This window comes from Leptodactylus fuscus, chromosome 1 (assembly GCF_031893055.1).
Source record: "Leptodactylus fuscus isolate aLepFus1 chromosome 1, aLepFus1.hap2, whole genome shotgun sequence".
NCBI classification, from domain to species: domain Eukaryota; kingdom Metazoa; phylum Chordata; class Amphibia; order Anura; family Leptodactylidae; genus Leptodactylus; species Leptodactylus fuscus.
In genome coordinates, this window is record NC_134265.1 from 155,298,449 (window position 1) to 155,316,653 (window position 18,205).

Sequence of the window (18,205 nt, forward strand, 5' to 3'; positions counted from 1 at the left end):
AAAATCTTCATTCTTCCTGGTTTCTTGCATCATTTGGTGGGCGGGGTTTCACATGCAACCTGCCGTTTAGCTCCGCCCCCAAATACGTGTATAGCTCCGCCCACCCATATTGGACTATGAAGTACAGGCAGCAGCAACTCCATTCTGTGTTACATACAGAGGCTGCCTGTCTCTGCCATAATGAACCCAATTGAATTAGCTAGCCTGATAACTGGGAGAACAGAAGAAATGAAAGCAGATCCTCTCCCCTATCTCATAGCAGGAAGCTAGGTCACGTGGTGTAGACACAGGAATAGCTAGATACACAGGCTGGCTCCCGTGCACTTAGCCCCTCCTCCCTCCCCCCTCAGAGCAGCAGATACATCACTTGACTCATGAGCAGCTAAGTCACAGCTGTGGTCACAAAGAATTGAATAAAGTAAGATAGTGGACAAACAAAGCAGTTTTGCTGAAGCAATGTATTTAGGAAAAGTCTTACATCCACATTAACAAGCAGTATAGATAGGATCCTTGTGATGGGACAACCCCTTTAAGGACACCCACGGACACTAAAGGACACTACATGATGTCCCATTTAAAATCATGCAAATTGTAACGGACGCAGCTAGTGTCTGATGCTAAAATCTTGGGCGGACATTAGCATCGGACTCTAGCTGTCGGACACCGATGCTAGTGTGAACGCTCCCTTAGTATTTGGAACATTCTTTCTTCATCTGATTTGGGATACCTATTTCATGTACTCATACCGTCTTTAAAAAGATTTCATGCTTTACTGAGAATTTTTCATCTATGGGATTAACTTTGATGGAAGATTGTAGCATAAATGCCGTGGCACGGTGTTTTACAGTACTTGCAAAGTGGTTGGGATTCTGTCTAATCCCATCCACACAGTGCAGAAAAAATTTGCAGCAGAAATGTAGTGATTTCAAAAACGTTCCTGATTTTGTAAATCGCAGTATGTCAATTACACCTACGGAAATGCTGGTAGGTATAATAAAAGCAGAAGATCTGCAAAGGAAAACTCTACGGACTTTCTGTAAATAGGGCTGAGGGAAAAACTGTAATGTGCTCCTGCCATGTTTTTTCCAGCAGCCAAAATGCTACGCAGGGTCTTAGCCTTAAAGGGGATTTCCAGGGCTAAAATGAATTTTCATATCACTGACCTGCGGATCCATCATCAGTATATGAACTGTCGAGATCTGACACTCGGACCATGCACATATTATCTGTTCTATCAGCTGGGCAGCATGTGTAACACTGCTCCTTTTCAAGGGAATGGGGTTGCTGTGTCACTCCTATTACTTGAGTAGGAACGGTGCTGCACATAGATCACATACTGATGACCTATCTTATCATCAGTATGAGAATTCGATTTGGGCTGCAATCTCTTCATAAATATCCCATTCCCTATGCCAGTCAGGCCGTTTATTAAGATTGGCATATAATACGCCAGGCTTAATAAATTTGTCCCAGTATGTTTATCTCTTTAAGAACCACTTGTAGGTTTGCCTAAAAAGTGGATCAGACACTGCACCAGACTCACCCAATCACAACATACACCAAATGACATAATCATAGCTTGTCGGAACAGAGCATTGAAAGTTTTTGGTTGCAGGGGAATTCCATTTCATGAATTTGGTACATCATTAGCGTAAGCCATCACATCACAGAGTTGATTTTTTTTTTTCCCAGTACGATGTTCACCATATGGGAAGAATAATTTTATAAGTTGGTAGACTATATGTTTTTGGACACAGAGATACCCAATGTGTATGTGTTTCACTTTAATTAAGTACTTTTATATGTGGTGTAGGTAAAAAAGAGTGATTTGAATGTTTTTTTTCTGTAACCGTAATTTGTAGACCTCCTGCGGGGGTCGTGAATCCCAGAGGGCCTGATCTCTAATACAATGCATTGCAAAATCAAAGCAGTTACTTTACAGGCTCCATAGAGCAGCCTGTATTAGATCTTACATAATTACAAGCCTGGGAGCTTTCAATAGGCTCCTGCCTGTCACATGAGTAAATCAACACTCTCAGGTCGCCGGGAGTTGGTGAGAAACGAGAGAATGGCGGTGCCCATGCTCCGCTGGGAAAATAGTGCCTCGGTCAGCTTTGACCAAGGCTCCGTTGGGGGCGGGGAGGGGGGGTAATGCCCACAATCAGTCATTTCTATTGGCAGTATATATTGGCGTGCATTAGTTTTTCTATGAAGTGCTAAGCTACAGTATATATATTAAAGTAATGCTCGTAGACAAGGGAGAGCTATACATGAAGTGGAGGTACTTCAGACATAGAACTGCACAAGTGAAGTATTTAAAAACTCTTCCTTCATGTCTTTAAGGTATTCTTCAGCAGAAGTGCGGAAAAATGTCACACTTCACAGCACTGGGTTTTTGCATCAGAGAAGCCTCAGTACACCCAACACATCTACTCTCCAGCTAGTAAGTATTGTGATTTACATTTCCTCACTATTTAGATACCGGTACTTAAAGGGATCCAAATCATTAGAATCCCTTTTTTTTCTAACTAACACATAGGAATAGCCTTAAGAAAGGCTATTATTCTCCTACCTTTAGATGTCTTCTCCGTGCCGCCGTTCGGTAGATATTTCGTTTTCCATCTTTATGCAAATAAGTTCTCTCGCAGCACTGGTGGCAGACCCCAGTGCTCAAACAGCTCAAGAGCTCGCGTAAGTGGCCACAAAAAACTGGCCGCACGCAGGTTCAGTCGGCTCTGCCCTAGCCTACTGGCAGAGCTGACTGCGCATGCGTAGAAGATTGAAAGCCAGGTCGAACATGACGTGTAGAGGCCGGTTCCTGAAGAAGATGGAGACAGCACTGGAGAGTTCTCTCGTAGCATTGGGGACTGCCCCCAGTGCTGCGAGAGAACTCAGTTGCATAAAGACGGAAAACGGAATATCTACCGAACGGTGGTGCGGAGACATATAAAGGTAGGAGAAGAATCCTTTCTTAAGGTTTTTCCTACGTGTTAGTTAGAAAAAAAGGGATTCTAATGATAGGATCCCTTTAAGTTTGATATTCTATTTACATGTTGTACTCAACAGGTAATATAATGAAACAAAATAAATATTATATTGCGTATTATATTAATTACATACTGCTGGCATAATGGGGTAGACTATGGTCCTATGCACAAGATGGATCCACAATTGTGTATGAAAGTATTGACCCATACATTTCACATCTGTAGTTGAGTGTCCAGGCTGCAGTGAAGAGCAGGTCCTATACCTGTCTATGCTTGCAGTTCTGTCAATCCATCTTCAATGTATGGGTCAGTGAAAATCATAGATATGTGTGCATGAGGCCTAATACTGTCTGATTTAGACAGTGCAAACTTAGACTAGACATCAAGCATCAAAAATGTTTTACATGCCTAGACTACTGTAGCTTCTTCCTCTGCGGCTTCAACACTCCTTCACTCCTCCTATATCCTCAGTCTACCTTTCAACATCTACATTTCCACTACCTTGACTAACATGTTTTTTTCTCTGCTAATATTTTTATTTTTTAGCTATAGTCAAAGTTATTCCAAAAGAGTGACAATGACATACAAGACCGTCCACAACCTGTCTGTTATGTCAGTGATTGGATTAATATCTCTATAGCTCTCCCCACATGTTAATTTCCCAAGGTCTCCTGTCCGCATCTTTGCTGCTCCCTATATCATTTCTAAGATTTCTACCATGTATCTCCTATATCCTTGCTGCCGCAATACATCAGATTATCTACCACAATCCAGACTTTTGAAAATAGCCTGACAAGCTAGCACCCTACAACAACACTATTTCTACAACTCAGCTATATAAGCAGTTTCTAACTTGTCGATTGTAATTCCTCAATAGGCTCAACTTTTTCCTTTTGTACCTGTCTGTCACCCAGTAACATTATGTTACTTGGTTGTTTGTATTGTTTGTTTATGTTAGTTATTTATTGCTCCTCGATTTTCCCGGTGACACATGGGCGCTGCCATTTTGAGGATGAAACGAGATCTACGAACGGGAGTGCTTTGTTCCTATGAAATTTTTTTTTTTCAAAGTTTGGGATTATTTTTGAGGCGTTAAAACATACAAAAACTATACAGATGACCTATCATTTTGGCTACAGAGTGAATTATGTAAAAACGAAGCCCATGAGAAAGTCACACAAATGCAAATTTTATCTATTTTTTTTTTTCAGCTTCCTAGTACATTGTACGAAATATTAAATAGTATCCTTACGAAGTACATTTTGACGGTTTGATGGGATCTAACTCTGCATACATGGACAGCAAGCCTTTTTTGTTATGCACTGTAGGCAGGGCCGCCATCAGGAATTTTGGAGCCCCATACAGCCTAAGTGTCTGGGCCCCCCCCCCCCACGACCGCCATTTTAAAACTACTTTATTTTGCGACATACCAACTCTGTATTACATTTCCCTTTATTTAGCAGCATTACAAGGCTTAATCAGATTCTATTTGCAGTTACAATCTGCTACGTGTGACAGCGCCTATAGAGAGCCAACACCATCTATAAGAGCCCTCTTAATAAATCCTCAGGGCTTGTTCATGTTGCGTTTTTGGCCTCCCTTGCCGGGCTATGTTGGTAACCAGTCAGAATCAGCTGTCAACTTATCCCTGCATGAAGAACTGGCCATTAAAAAAAAGGGGGGCCTGCAGTTCTCCGTGCAGGGATAAGTGGGTAGCTGATTGTGACCAGTTACCAACGTATCCCGGCAAGGGAGGCCAAAAACGCAATGTGAACACTCCTTTAAAGTGAAAGTCCCACTCCCAAACAGGCTGCTATGCTAGTAGCATAGCAGCCTACATCATTATTAATACAAAGCACACATACCTTTGGAGGTATTGTGTGCCTTGTAGTTCTCCAGCTAAAAACTTATATATTATATATTATTGCCCCAGTTCCCTCTCCGCAGTACCGCACACCTGATGCCCCAACAATCCCCCCCCCCCCCCCCCGTCCACCTTCTAACATCTTTCCACTGCCCCCTGTACCCATACCTCCCAACTTTTGAAGAACCAAAAGAGGGACGAAATGTGCGGCGCGCTCTGCGTGCCGCAGCAATTTAGCCCCGCCCACTTTTATGTTGACTCCGCCCATTCTCATTAATTTTTCATGTGCCCGCACACAGTATATTCCTCCTACAGTCACCCGTAAATTACATGTCCCCCCTCTATCTCTCCCCCAGCTTCATATAGACCCTTCATCTGCCCCCAGTTTCATGTCCCCCCTCCATCTCTGCCCCCAGTTTCATGTCCCCTCCATGTCTGTCTCCAGATTCATGTCCCCCCCATCTCTGCCCCCAAATTCATGTCTCCCCCATCTCTGCCCCAGATTCATGTCCTCTCCATCTCTGCCCCCAGATTCATGTCCTCTCCATCTCTGCCCCCAGATTCATGTCTCCACATCTCTGTCCCCAGATTCATGTCCTCTCCATCTCTGCCCCCAGATTCATGTCCCCCCACCTCTGCCCCCAGATTCATGTCCCCCATCTCTGCCCCCAGATTCATGTCTCCACATCTCTGCCTCCAGTGTCATGCCATCCTCTCCATCTCTGCCCCCAGTGTCATGCCGTCCTCTCCATCTCTGCCCCCAGTGTCATGCCGTCCTCTCCATCTCTGCCCCCAGTGTCATGCCGTCCTCTCCATCTCTGCCCCCAGTGTCATGCCGTCCTCTCCATCTCTGCCCCCAGTGTCATGCCGTCCTCTCCATCTCTGCCCCCAGTGTCATGCCGTCCTCTCCATCTCTGCCCCCAGTGTCATGCCGTCCTCTCCATCTCTGCCCCCAGTGTCATGCCGTCCTCTCCATCTCTGCCCCCAGTGTCATGCCGTCCTCTCCATCTCTGCCCCCAGTGTCATGCCGTCCTCTCCATCTCTGCCCCCAGTGTCATGCCGTCCTCTCCATCTCTGCCCCCAGTGTCATGCCGTCCTCTCCATCTCTGCCCCCAGTGTCATGCCGTCCTCTCCATCTCTGCCCCCAGTGTCATGCCGTCCTCTCCATCTCTGCCCCCAGTGTCATGCCGTCCTCTCCTTCATCTGCCCCCAGTTTCACGTTCCACCTCAGTATGCATTACACGTACCTTCTTCCATGTTCTCACGCTGCTCTCCGCGCGCCTCTCTCCCTCACTGGCGCACAGTTGTAGACACGATGTGACGTCATCACATCGCGTCTACACAGCCAGTAGGCGGCGTTCAGCGGCGAAGAAAGGAGCTGACACAGGTCAGCTCCTCGCTTCGCTGCTGCGCGCCTCTCTCGCTGACACATATGCAGCTGAAGCGAGGAGCTGACACAGGTCAGCTCCTCGCTTCGCCACTGCGCGCCTCTCTCGCTTCAGCCGCGTATGTGTTCAACTCAGATCTGCGTCCTCTGGACGCAGATCTGAGTTGAAATCGGACATACCGTATAATGACTGCTGCAGGCGCCAGGGGTCGCACATGGTGGCGGTCCAAAACTGGGCCCCCCCCCCCCATTTTTCAATTTGGCCGGGCCCCTGACGCCAGTAGCAGTAATACTGGCCTATCGGCGGCCCTGACTGTAGGAGACATTGCCCATACCAGTAATAGCTGGACGATTATGACCTAAATTTACTTGGATTACAATTAATGGAGATTATTTAGGTCATGCCCCTTTTACAGTACGAGTATGTGTTGAGTGGTTTCGTTCGGACCAAACATGGCCAAATCAGAAGTGCTATTATACTGCTATTCCTTTTCGGAGGCCATGGGAAGGTGATAAAACATAAAATCCAGTGTTACTCGCAACTCCTGGGCCCTGGTGTGATGCCCTGCTGTCTTCGGTGATTTTGACTGGGTATCAGGGAGAAGCCCAATCACAGGCCTCCGCAGTCACATTGGTCATGCAGTGTTGTTATGCTTGCTTCTTTGTGTTACAATGCCACGTGACCAGCTGAGGCCCTGAAATAGTTAAAATGCGCTGAAGACATCAGAAAGTCACACCGGTGCCCAGGATAGGTGAGTAACACTGTTTTTTTTAATGTTTGATCACCTTCCTAAAGCCTCAATTTATTATGTTTTGGGTTCTGAATAAACCCCAGAGTATAATAGCAGTTTCAATTTGGACGTGTTTGGTGTGAATGAAACTGCAAATGGAACCTTGCAAACATTGTAACGACGGTCCCGAAATAACCGTGGATAGCATACATCGTACTAGAGACTGCCTCATTCACAGTGGCTCATAATAAATGAACATCACTCCAGTTAGCATCTACTAGGCAGTTACTACACTGAACAGCAGGTGGCGGCAGAGGAGAGTGGTCTGGAGAATGGATGTGCTGCATGCAGGTGGTTGTACAGGTGTAGTATATACAGTCCTATGAAAAAGTTTGGGCACCCCTATTAATCTTAATCATTTTTAGTTCTAAATATTTTGGTATTTGCAACAGCCATTTCAGTTTGATATATCTAATAACTGATGGACACCGTAATATTTCAGGATTGAAATGAGGTTTATTGTACTAACAGAAAATGTGCAATATGCATTAAACCAAAATTTGACCGGTGCAAAAGTATGGGCACCTCAACAGAAAAGTGACATTAATATTTAGTAGATCCTCCTTTTGCAAAGATAACAGCCTCTAGTCGCTTCCTGTAGCTTTTAATCAGTTCCTGGATCCTGGATAAAGGTATTTTGGACAAACAATTCAAGTTCAGTTAAGTTAGATGGTCGCCGAGCATGGACAGCCCGCTTCAAATCATCCCACAGATGTTCAATGATATTCAGGTCTGGGGACTGGGATGGCCATTCCAGAACATTGTAATTGTTCCTCTGCATGAATGCCTGAGGATTTGGAGCGGTGTTTTGGATCATTGTCTTGCTGAAATATCCATCCCCGGCGTAACTTCAACTTTGTCACTGATTCTTGAACATTATTCTCAAGAATCTGCTGATACTGAGTGGAATCCATGCGACCCTCAACTTTAACAAGATTCCCGGTGCCGGCATTGGCCACACAGCCCCAAAGCATGATGGAACCTCCACCAAATTTTACAGTGGGTAGCATGTGTTTTTCTTGGAATGCTGTTTCTTTTTGGACGCCATGCATAACGCCTTTTTTTATAACCAAACAACTCAATTTTTGTTTCCAAAATGAAGCTGCCTTGTCCAAATGTGCTTTTTCATACCTCAGGCAACTCTATTTGTGGCGTACGTGCAGAAACGGCTTCTTTCTCATCACTCTCCCATACAGCTTCTCCTTGTGCAAAGTGCGCTGTATAGTTGACCGATGCACAGTGACACCATCTGCAGCAAGATGATGCTGCAGCTCTTTGGAGGTGGTCTGTGGATTGTCCTTGACTGTTCTCACCATTCTTCTTCTCTGCCTTTCTGATATTTTTCTTGGCCTGCCACTTCTGGGCTTAACAAGAACTGTCCCTGTGGTCTTCCATTTCCTTACTATGTTCCTCACAGTGGAAACTGACAGGTTAAATCTCTGAGACAACGTTTTGTATCCTTCCCCTGAACAACTATGTTGAACAATCTTTGTTTTCAGATCATTTGAGAGCGGGCTGTCCATGTTCGGCGACCATCAAACTTAACTGAACTTGAATTGTTTTGTAGAAAGAAATGGTCCAAAATACCTTCATCCAGGATCCAGGAACTGATTAAAAGCTACAGGAAGCGACTAGAGGCTGTTATCTTTGCAAAAGGAGGATGTACTAAATATTAATGTCACTTTTCTGTTGAGGTGCCCATATTTTTGCACCGGTCAAATTTTGGTTTAATGCATATTGCGCATTTTCAATCCTGAAATATTACAGTGTCCATCAGTTATTAGATATATCAAACTGAAATGGCTGCTGCAAACACCAAAATATTTAGAACTAAAAATGATTAAGATTAATAGGGGTGCCCAAACTTTTTCATAGGACTGTATGAATGTATTGCTGATAAAGAAATGTTGAGTGTGTTTCTAGGGGTAGTGGAGAATATTCTGCTGTGGTGAGAAGGCAGAATATTTGCTCAGATGGCAATGAAAGAGCACATAGGGCAGTGGAAGACTTTGTGTTACTAGGAATGTTCTAGGGAGAGAAGGTAGAAATATTAGTTATTGTGGTATAAGATGGTACAGAGTGTGATTTCACAGGGGTCAGAGACATCATAAAAGAGATATTGTCTTTGTGGGCAATATCAATGACTTATTCCCTTCAAGGCCCAAGAATGAGTGGAGATATCACCAATAGGGAATTGGTGGGTTGGTGACATCCCAATATAATTTGAACATGAGAACCTGCAGCTGCCAGGGGTGATGGGTTCCCAAAGCTGGCGAGTATTAAAATAAATAAATAAATAAAATAATAATGTTTATTATGTTAAAGAAATATAAAAAGTGTATGTAATTGGTATTTCTCAACTGTAACTACCAGCACTATAAAAGTAATGCATAATTTAGCCCTCACTAAAAAAACAAATATATGGTTTTATTCCCTCCTCTACTATAGAATAAAAGGTTTTCAATACATTATATGTACCACTGAATGGTTTGACTAACACAAATAATCTTGAAATAATCTTGCCTCATCCTCAAATAACTGTAGTACATCAACACATCAACATAAAAACTAAAGGTTATGACTGCAGAGATGCAGCGAAGAAATAACTAACAGCCTAAAAATATCTACATCCTAATGGCTGAAAATACTTGTTGAGGAAATTAAAAGAATATAAACTGTATGACAACAAAACAACACTACAAAAAATAATGACGATAAAAACATATAATAGACTATTCGTGAAGACAGTCCACTCTAGAGTCCATTCAGTTTCCCCAGGGCATCCACAACCTCTGTTTCGAAAGGGTTCTGCATAGCATATAAGCTATGCAAAAAAAAGAGGTACATGGTCTATTGGCATAGTATAAATAACATATAGATGTCATATATCGTCATAGAGCATACATGGACCAAAAGTCAGCAAGGACACAAGATAAGTCTCCGGAACAGCATACAGAGACCTTCAATAATAAGTATAACTGAGGTTTTGGGCAGTTAATATGGCTCGTAGGCACTGCCTGTACTAATTACAGTCTCAGAAGAACTCTGGATGGCATTTCCGGGGTACTTACCCAAGAAACCTAAACCCTCTCAAATTTAGAAGAGGCATTACACTTTGTATATACCACTTGTTCTAATCTAGTGATGGAGTTAATCTTGTTGCATAGCATAGGGAGTTGCTATGAAATTCCATGCATGACATAGTATATTGGATATGCTAGTGAATTCGGGAGTATGCTCTATTTTATCATCTAAAAAGCCAAGAATTCTAGGACCTAGGTATAATGAAATATTGTAAACTTTACTAATTATCCTTTGAACAATCAGCCAATAAGTTCCCAAACTTGTACATTCCCATAGCATATGCATAAGGTGGGCTATTGCATGTCCACAATGTGGGCAGTTGGAGTCTGACCTAGGACCCCATTTATGCAACAGGGCTGGGGCCTTGTATATTCTTGTATTAGGAGTGGCTGGGAGTATACACTGTCTAGCAATAAGTATTTGGACACCTGTGGTAGAATAGAAAACAACATTTATTCATATTCAATAGTTGGTAGAGCCTCCACGAGCGGCAATTACAGCCTCAACCCTCCGGGGCATGCTTTCCACAAGTCCTTGTATGATGGCTAGTGCTATTGTATTCCATTCGGCTTGGAGAAGACAGGTAAGTTCATTCACTGATGGCTGCTGCACCCCTCGATAGGGTTCAAGTCGGGGCTCTGGGCAGGCCAGTCCAGTCAGTTAACCTGATTGTCACTGTACCAAGTGTCAGGGTCTGGGGTTGCTAGGTGGGGTGGCATAGACACACAAGTCCAGTTTCTTTAGTCCAAAACAAAGGTAGAGTTTTATTTTGACTCAAAAATATAGTGCAGCAACAAAAAGAAACAATACAAAAATAAATACCTGCCCGGCTAGGCTCTAACTAAACATAGAATAGGTTACCTCACCTAGAATAACAGAAATCAAAAGCCAGTAGAATCATTCAGGACACAGCTCCAAAAATATGACCTCTTTCTTTGGCTCTCCAGCCAAGCTCTGCCCCAAAGTCTGCTGCTGGAGATGACTTCTTAAGCCTCCCTTGATGAGCAGACTCTCTGCAGCTGAGTCGCTGCCAGAACATCCCCAAAGTGTGGACTGGAGGAGGGTGGAATGACAGGTCCCACTACCAACCTACCTGCCATTCCTAAAAATCCAGCCCAGTAACCGGAACTCTGAAATAACCCTCAGCAGACAATAGTTATCTGCTGAGAAACATTCTTTCTGGAGTTTTCTCATCTCACCCACCTTAGTAGTCTGAGTGAGATGTATACCCCCTCCATTATCTGACCAGCCATCGGCTTACACAAGCTATGGTAGACCTCGCTATATGACAGCTGGCGTTGTCATCCTGGAGGTAACATTGGTCCGACCCATAGAACCGCCATAATGTAGGAAGCACACTGTTATCTAAAATAGTGCAATAGGCGTCATTGTTGAGTTTACCATGCACTGGGACTAAGGCGTGACATACATGACGACCGCAGATATCTTCATTTGCATGGGTGTCCAAATACTTATCGGTAGTGTATTTGCGCCTTACTAAGTGACAGCATAAGGGTCAGGTCGAAAATTTCACTCCACTGATCATCTGTCAGGGTTCCAACATCTGCCTCCCATTTGGATTTTACATGCAGGGGGAATTTGCAATGCTGGTTCCTAAGGCATCTCTACTATAAAGGCCATTGTACGGATTCTCTCACTGTCCCAAAGGCTAACGTTTACTAAGTTAAACTAGGGTCATGCTAGATGTAGATAGTGAGGCCCTCTATATTCATCAGTGCTTTCCCTCTATACTACATTTTTTTAGGAGCTGCAGTGTGGGGCAATGGCGACAATCACTCACCGTTCTATGACCCTCCAATGACAAGAACGGGATCCTCCAGTGGGTTCCCTCCACAACCAAGCCACGCAACTTCCCCATATCCACTTCCTGATTCCAGTCCTTAAATTGTAATGTAATACAGTCACAGGTTGGGTATGCCAACGCCCTGCCGCCCCATTCAGTATTTACATCGTGTGGCCACTATGTGCAATGTAAACTGGCAGGGGTTCATGGCACTTGCACAAGAACTCTGATTCCTTCAAACAAATGATCAGTAGGGGTCCTAGCTGTTGGACTATCTATGATAGACCTATACGTAGGTAATTAAAGGCAAGAAATTGCCTATAAAGGGGTTATCCACCAAATTGATGGCCTATCATTAACATTAGATGACCCACAAGATAGGTTATCAGTAGTTGATCGATCTGTGGGGTTCCAACACCTAGACCCCTCACAGATCAGGTGTTTCAGCAGAGTTTCAGCTGTGATTCACAATGTTTGGCCATAGCCAAAGAGGTTTTTCATGTTCAGTTTTTTGATGTAGGCTTTGCTGTTTTTTTTCTTTTCAAAAGTTTTATTCATTTTTGAATGACAAAAGCAAACAAGCATAGACTTGCAAAAGAAACAATAAAAACAATTATATGTAAACAATACAAACCACTGGCCACCTGTAGAAATGTCCAAGGCAGCAAAATAGAATTCACTGCAATTTTTTGACCCAAACCTAGGAGTGAATTTAGCAGAAGGAAGAAGTATAAGGAAATCCTATATATATTTCCCATTCCTGTTGAAGCTTAGCTTTGGTTTAAAAAAACATCAAAAGCAGCTTTTCTGCAACATGGGGCCTCAGCCTAGAAAAGGAACCCATTGAAGTCATGGGGCATGATCTGAAATAGAGTGGGAGAGATAAGACACTTTGGAAACATAGGGTAGTAGAGATCTTCCCAGCAACCCCAAGTGAATACAGGACATAGAATTGTAAGAAAAGGAAAAGCAAGAGTAACCCCTAGCCCCAGGTTGCACAAACCTCCAGGCATCCATTAGACCCAACCCCTCCGCAAACTGCTGAAGGGAAGAAGGACACCGGAACTCCGGACGGGCCACCATAAAATCTACCAGAGGCTGCAGAAAGCCACACCGAAAGGGTGGTGGAACATAGACACCACCCACTATAAGCGGTGCTCCATACATCATTGCATGTAAAATTCCATTTCCCCCAGCCCCGTCTATGCTAATTCCCAGCAACTTAAAAATTAAATGTGCATCAAATGAAGATGGAAACCCCCCCTGGCATTGGAGGAGAAAGTGGAGTGATAGGCCCGGCGTACGCAGAACTTACGTAACCAGTGGAGCCTCCCGCCCTCCAGGTGCATCTCCTGCAAACAGACCACGTCAAATTGATCAGATCTCAAATAACACAGAACTAGGGACCTCTTCACACTGTCATTCAGGGACAGCCATATTTGATGGGTATATATACCTAGTGCAACAATATGAGTGTGCCTGATGTATTCAATTTCTCTGTTTCATGAATTAAATGATTATTGAATCTTAAAGGTGATGGGGTAACAATAAGAAATGATGTCTGGAATGAGTGAGCTTTGTTTCACACTACTTCCCAGAGCGGTATATATCAAGTGCATATGAAGGCAACGTGAATGTGCTTAAAATTCAGCCTTCCATCATCTGTATCACAGGGAGCTGTGCAAAAATGTACGTGTGAAGAAGTATGTCAGTGTAGTCACTTCCTTATACTGGTATACTGCGGCGACAAGCTTGTTTCCTTTCTCTGCTAGCTTGCGGTATTTTTTCAATATGAGTCAAACATCACTGTTTTCATCACTGTACTCTGATCAGTTTCCTCCAGCAGCCATTTTGAAGGACACCTGGAGTAAGTTTGTTTCCACATGAATTGCTTCGCAGAGCAGTATGTTGTCATGTCGGGCACTTAGTAAGGGCTGCTTTATGCAATTGTCTTTCTGGTAAATTGTGTTTGTGTATATTACTGATACTGACACATATTTGAGACTCATTTCTTCAAGTGTGTGTTTTCTGTGAGCTATTTCTCATGTGTTTGTTGCATCATCAGTTTAAGATCATTTTCACATTTGTGTTACTTTATGCATAAGTACAGGCTTAAATAGAGGTAAAAGGGCGCACACAGAAATTGGGCAACTGTAACATTATATTGTATTATTCCCAGAGAGAAAGCAAATATAAATACTGTGGGGTCAGGTTCTTTTTGAAGTTTTTGCAAGACCTACTAAGAATCCAGTTAACCTCAAGTTAGCCATACACATTAGATTTTTGACAACCAGCTGTAAATATACCTTGTACGTTTGCGATGGCCAATGGATGAAGATTGAATTGTAATTTAATGTGAGTGAACACTTGTCATAATGAGTAAAGCACAGGAGCAGAGTGAATAGAAATCTTATATCCCTACCTATAATAATGTGAGTTATCCAACTGTTGTGACAACATAAAATACATTTCTGCTACGCTATTTCAGACCTCTAAGCTATATCCAATATTTGGGGGGATGGAAGAAAATGTCTCTGAGGCTGAAGCCCCACGTTGCAAAAACGCAGCATTCGTGCCACAGCAGAAACGCGTGGCAAAAATTACTGCATTTTACAGTACCAAAGTGGCTAATCTCATCCACACATTTGAGAAAAAAATCTGCAGCAGAAAAGCTGTGTTTTCCAAAAACATCTGTGTTTTTGAAAATCACAGCATGTCAATTACACCTGCGGCAATGCTGATGTTTTCCCTATAGGTATAATAAGGACAGAAAGTCCGCAAAGGAAAACTCAACAAAAAGGCAATGAAAAACACTGCGGAAGAAAGTAATGCGTTTCTACTGCATATTTTTCCACAGCATTTATTTGCTGTGTTTCGCTACGTAAGACCTGAAAAGACATTATTCAAACTATTATAGGCAGTGTTCACTTGGTGCATAAATGAAACATGCAGTATTCATACGCCTCCATTTACCTGTTACCTGTAATTTTGTGCGCGTGATTTTGCAGCCACAAAATTATGCGCGTTATACGACCGTAACGACCCATTGTAATGAATGGGATCTGTTTTGAGCCCTCACATTCTGACACGTGTATACGTGCCAGAATGCTCGCCTGTAAACTCCGTGTAAACTGGCCCTTATTCATGTTATGGTGAATAATTTCTTGGTCTCTCTTTTATTTCTACAGCCTCCATTTTACGACGCAGTGGATCCAGTAGATTTTGAAAACTACCTAATGACACACATTACCAGTCAAAATCATGAGCTTCTTCAAGAGCTTGGTGATTTTCCCGAAGATGATCTGGACCTTGTATATAAACCCAAAGACTGTAGAACACTTCAGCCTTCTGTACCTGAAGAAGGGTATGTACTCATCTGGTGGGACCGCTCGTGGAAAAAGGAAATGATCAGCTCCCATTGATTTCAGTGGGAGGTGGTTTTTTGAGCCGGATTTTGATGCAGATTCCGCATCAAAATCCTGACCAAAAAACTCCTGTGTGAACCCGGCCTTAAGTGTGAGTTGACCATTTTTCTCCCAGGTCAGTTGATTTCACAAGTCTTTTTAATATTTATTTTTCTAGGGCTGAGCTGGATCAACATGTCAGAGATTGCATTCAGATATATCTACGAGACTGGTTGATTGTGAACAGAAAGTAAGTACAGTATATACAGTGAAATTATACTCTAGTCATAATTTTCTCCTTGCCTATATCGAAATGGCTGCTAACTGAGAATTTTAGACTTGTGCGAACTACTAACCGATGTTTTTGTTTAAGGAATTCCACCTCCAATAAGGAATTCCACCTCCAATTCAGCTTCCAATTCAGCATAATAAATCTTCCTCCCATTGTTTTCAACAGGAGGTGGCAGTGGAAGCTGTAAAAAATAGTGTCCTGCTCTGATATAGTCACAAAACGAAAGCTGATCTGTTCCATTTTATCTGTGGCTAATCTGCTTCGGCTTTCGACCAAGGGATACATAGGACAAAATTTGGCGAGGAAGTGGGCACCTCAAATTCCTCTTATCTTTCTGCCATATGGATAACCCCTTAATGGGCCCTCTTTCTATTAGCCAGAGCGAAGAGATGTTGCTAGGAAATATTATCCTTACTTCATTGGGGCAAAGCAGCAATAACAGACACAGCCCATCCACAAGAATGGCACTATTTCTTTAAAAAACACACACATCGCTTTTACATCTGTATATTGTTCAGTGTGTATGAAAATAGTGTATATTAATCGACCAAAAAAAGTAACATACTCAGATAGAAATCGAATTGCTACAAACCACTGCATGCAGGTATGTCTTAGACTTGGTTCACACATCAGTATGCCATCCGTCCGTTTGAATTCAGTTTGAGACTTTAAAACGGATTGATGCACATACTGATTGTATACTGACACCTTTTTATACTGATAGCAAACGCTGTCCATCCCCTAGAGGACAGATAAGGGAGCGTTCACACTACCATCGGTGTCCGACAGCTAGTGTCTGCTGCTAATGTCCGTCCCAAATCTTTTGCATTCATTTAAATGGACATCGGGTGCGTTCTTTTACACTCCGTGCCTGTCCTTAACTGTCCATTCCCAAAGGTGTCCGACTTTTCAAGCGGACAGCAAAAACCTACATGTCGGGTTTTGCTGTCCGCTTGAAAAGTCGGACATCTTTGGGAACGGACTGTTAAGGACAGGCACGGACTGTAAAAGAACGCACCCGATGTCCATTAAAATCAATACAAAATGTCACGGACACAGCTAGTGTCCGCTTCTAATATCCGCACAAGATTTTGAATGAACATTAGGATCAGACACTAGCTGTTGGACACCGATGGTAGTGTGAACGTCCCCTAAGGGGATTAAAAGTAGAAAATTGTAAACAGAGTAGAGATAAGGACACTTATTATATGAGATAAGGACACTTATTGTATGTCCTTATCTCTACTCTGTTTACAATGCTACTTTTAATTCCCTTATCTGTCCTCTAGGGGATGGACATTGTTTGCTATCAGCATAAAAAGGTGTCAGTATACAATCAGTATGTGTATCAGTCCGTTTTTGGTCTCAAACTGAATTCAAACAGACGGATGACATACTGATGTGTGAACCAAGCATTAGACAGATATGTACGGTAAATGATTAGAGATGTAGTCTGATTAGACATTGGTTATATAACACAACTTCCACTTGAATCGATCAATTCACGAACTTTGTTCTCCAAAAAAGGCATAAAATGTAACTTTTATTAATATATTATTAAAATATTAACCCCGGGTATAAAAATGACATAATGAACTCACTATAAACCCTATACCCTATTGAGTTAGAATTACTGGATATTAATCCTAAGAGGTGAAAATTATTGTCCTATTCATTTTCCCGCTTGTTCACCCAGAAAATTTTTTTTTTCCATAATTTGAATTGTATCCAACTCCTTATATCAAAGGTAATAGGGTATATATTTTACCAAACTGGGAAAGATGGTGTGTTCCCAAATTTAGCAAACAATAGACTAGTGTCTTTACTAATATCTAAAAGAAAGACAATTTAGATGCAATGCTGCCCATATATGGTAGAAATGGATTTTAGTATGGCTAAATTAATAGCCCCTACTCCTTTGTAAACCCATTCCTCCAAATAAGTATTTTGTCAATATAATAGCTGATAACAGCTGCTAGCAGAGGTCCTATAAAGAGATAACTCCCTAGGTCCCTATTCACATGTAACAGTCTTGTCTCAACGCGTTTCTCTCCTATACTGAGGAGTTCATCAGGAGACTAAATAACTACTAGAGTCCACAGACCCACTATTTCGTCTACAGACATACAGGTATACCGCGCCTCCCAATATGCTCTCACAAGACACGGCACCCTCGTATATTTTTTAAGAGCATAATAGTTCACTTCCTCAATGTTAAAGATGGGCAGTTAAAACCGCCGTTCCCCGTGCCTTGATGGTAGGCACAGGTACAGAGATGAAAGCTGAAGGCAAATCAACATTGTACATCCCTTTATACCCGGGACGTAAGGGTCTACTCACCCAGCCTTTCGCGCGCATCGCTCCAGAGTGGGGGCGTGTCTCCCGGAATTCCCGCGAGAGCCGCTCCCACCCTCCGATTGGACTGTAAGCGCGAGGCTCGGTTGTTATGGTGACGGTGACGCTACTAGCTCACCGTTCATGGTCGGAGAGTGTTATTCTTTCAGGACATCCAAAGTCAGGTAAGTATCGATATGGTATTTCCCTTATCGCATCCTCTGCACTCAAAATCGATAGTTTGCAGCAATTCACAGC

General features: G+C 42.8%; 1 protein-coding gene across 1 annotated transcript in view; it reads left to right on the forward strand.

The window, feature by feature from the left end:
* Positions 1 to 18,205, forward strand: part of DOCK8 (dedicator of cytokinesis 8) — a 152,873-nt gene that overhangs the window by 22,286 nt on the left and 112,382 nt on the right. Inside the window, exons 2-4 of the mRNA XM_075278396.1 lie at positions 2,344 to 2,443; positions 15,106 to 15,281; positions 15,500 to 15,571. Coding sequence (XP_075134497.1) covers positions 2,344 to 2,443; positions 15,106 to 15,281; positions 15,500 to 15,571 — 348 coding nt within the window. The remainder of the gene's footprint in view (positions 1 to 2,343; positions 2,444 to 15,105; positions 15,282 to 15,499; positions 15,572 to 18,205) is intronic.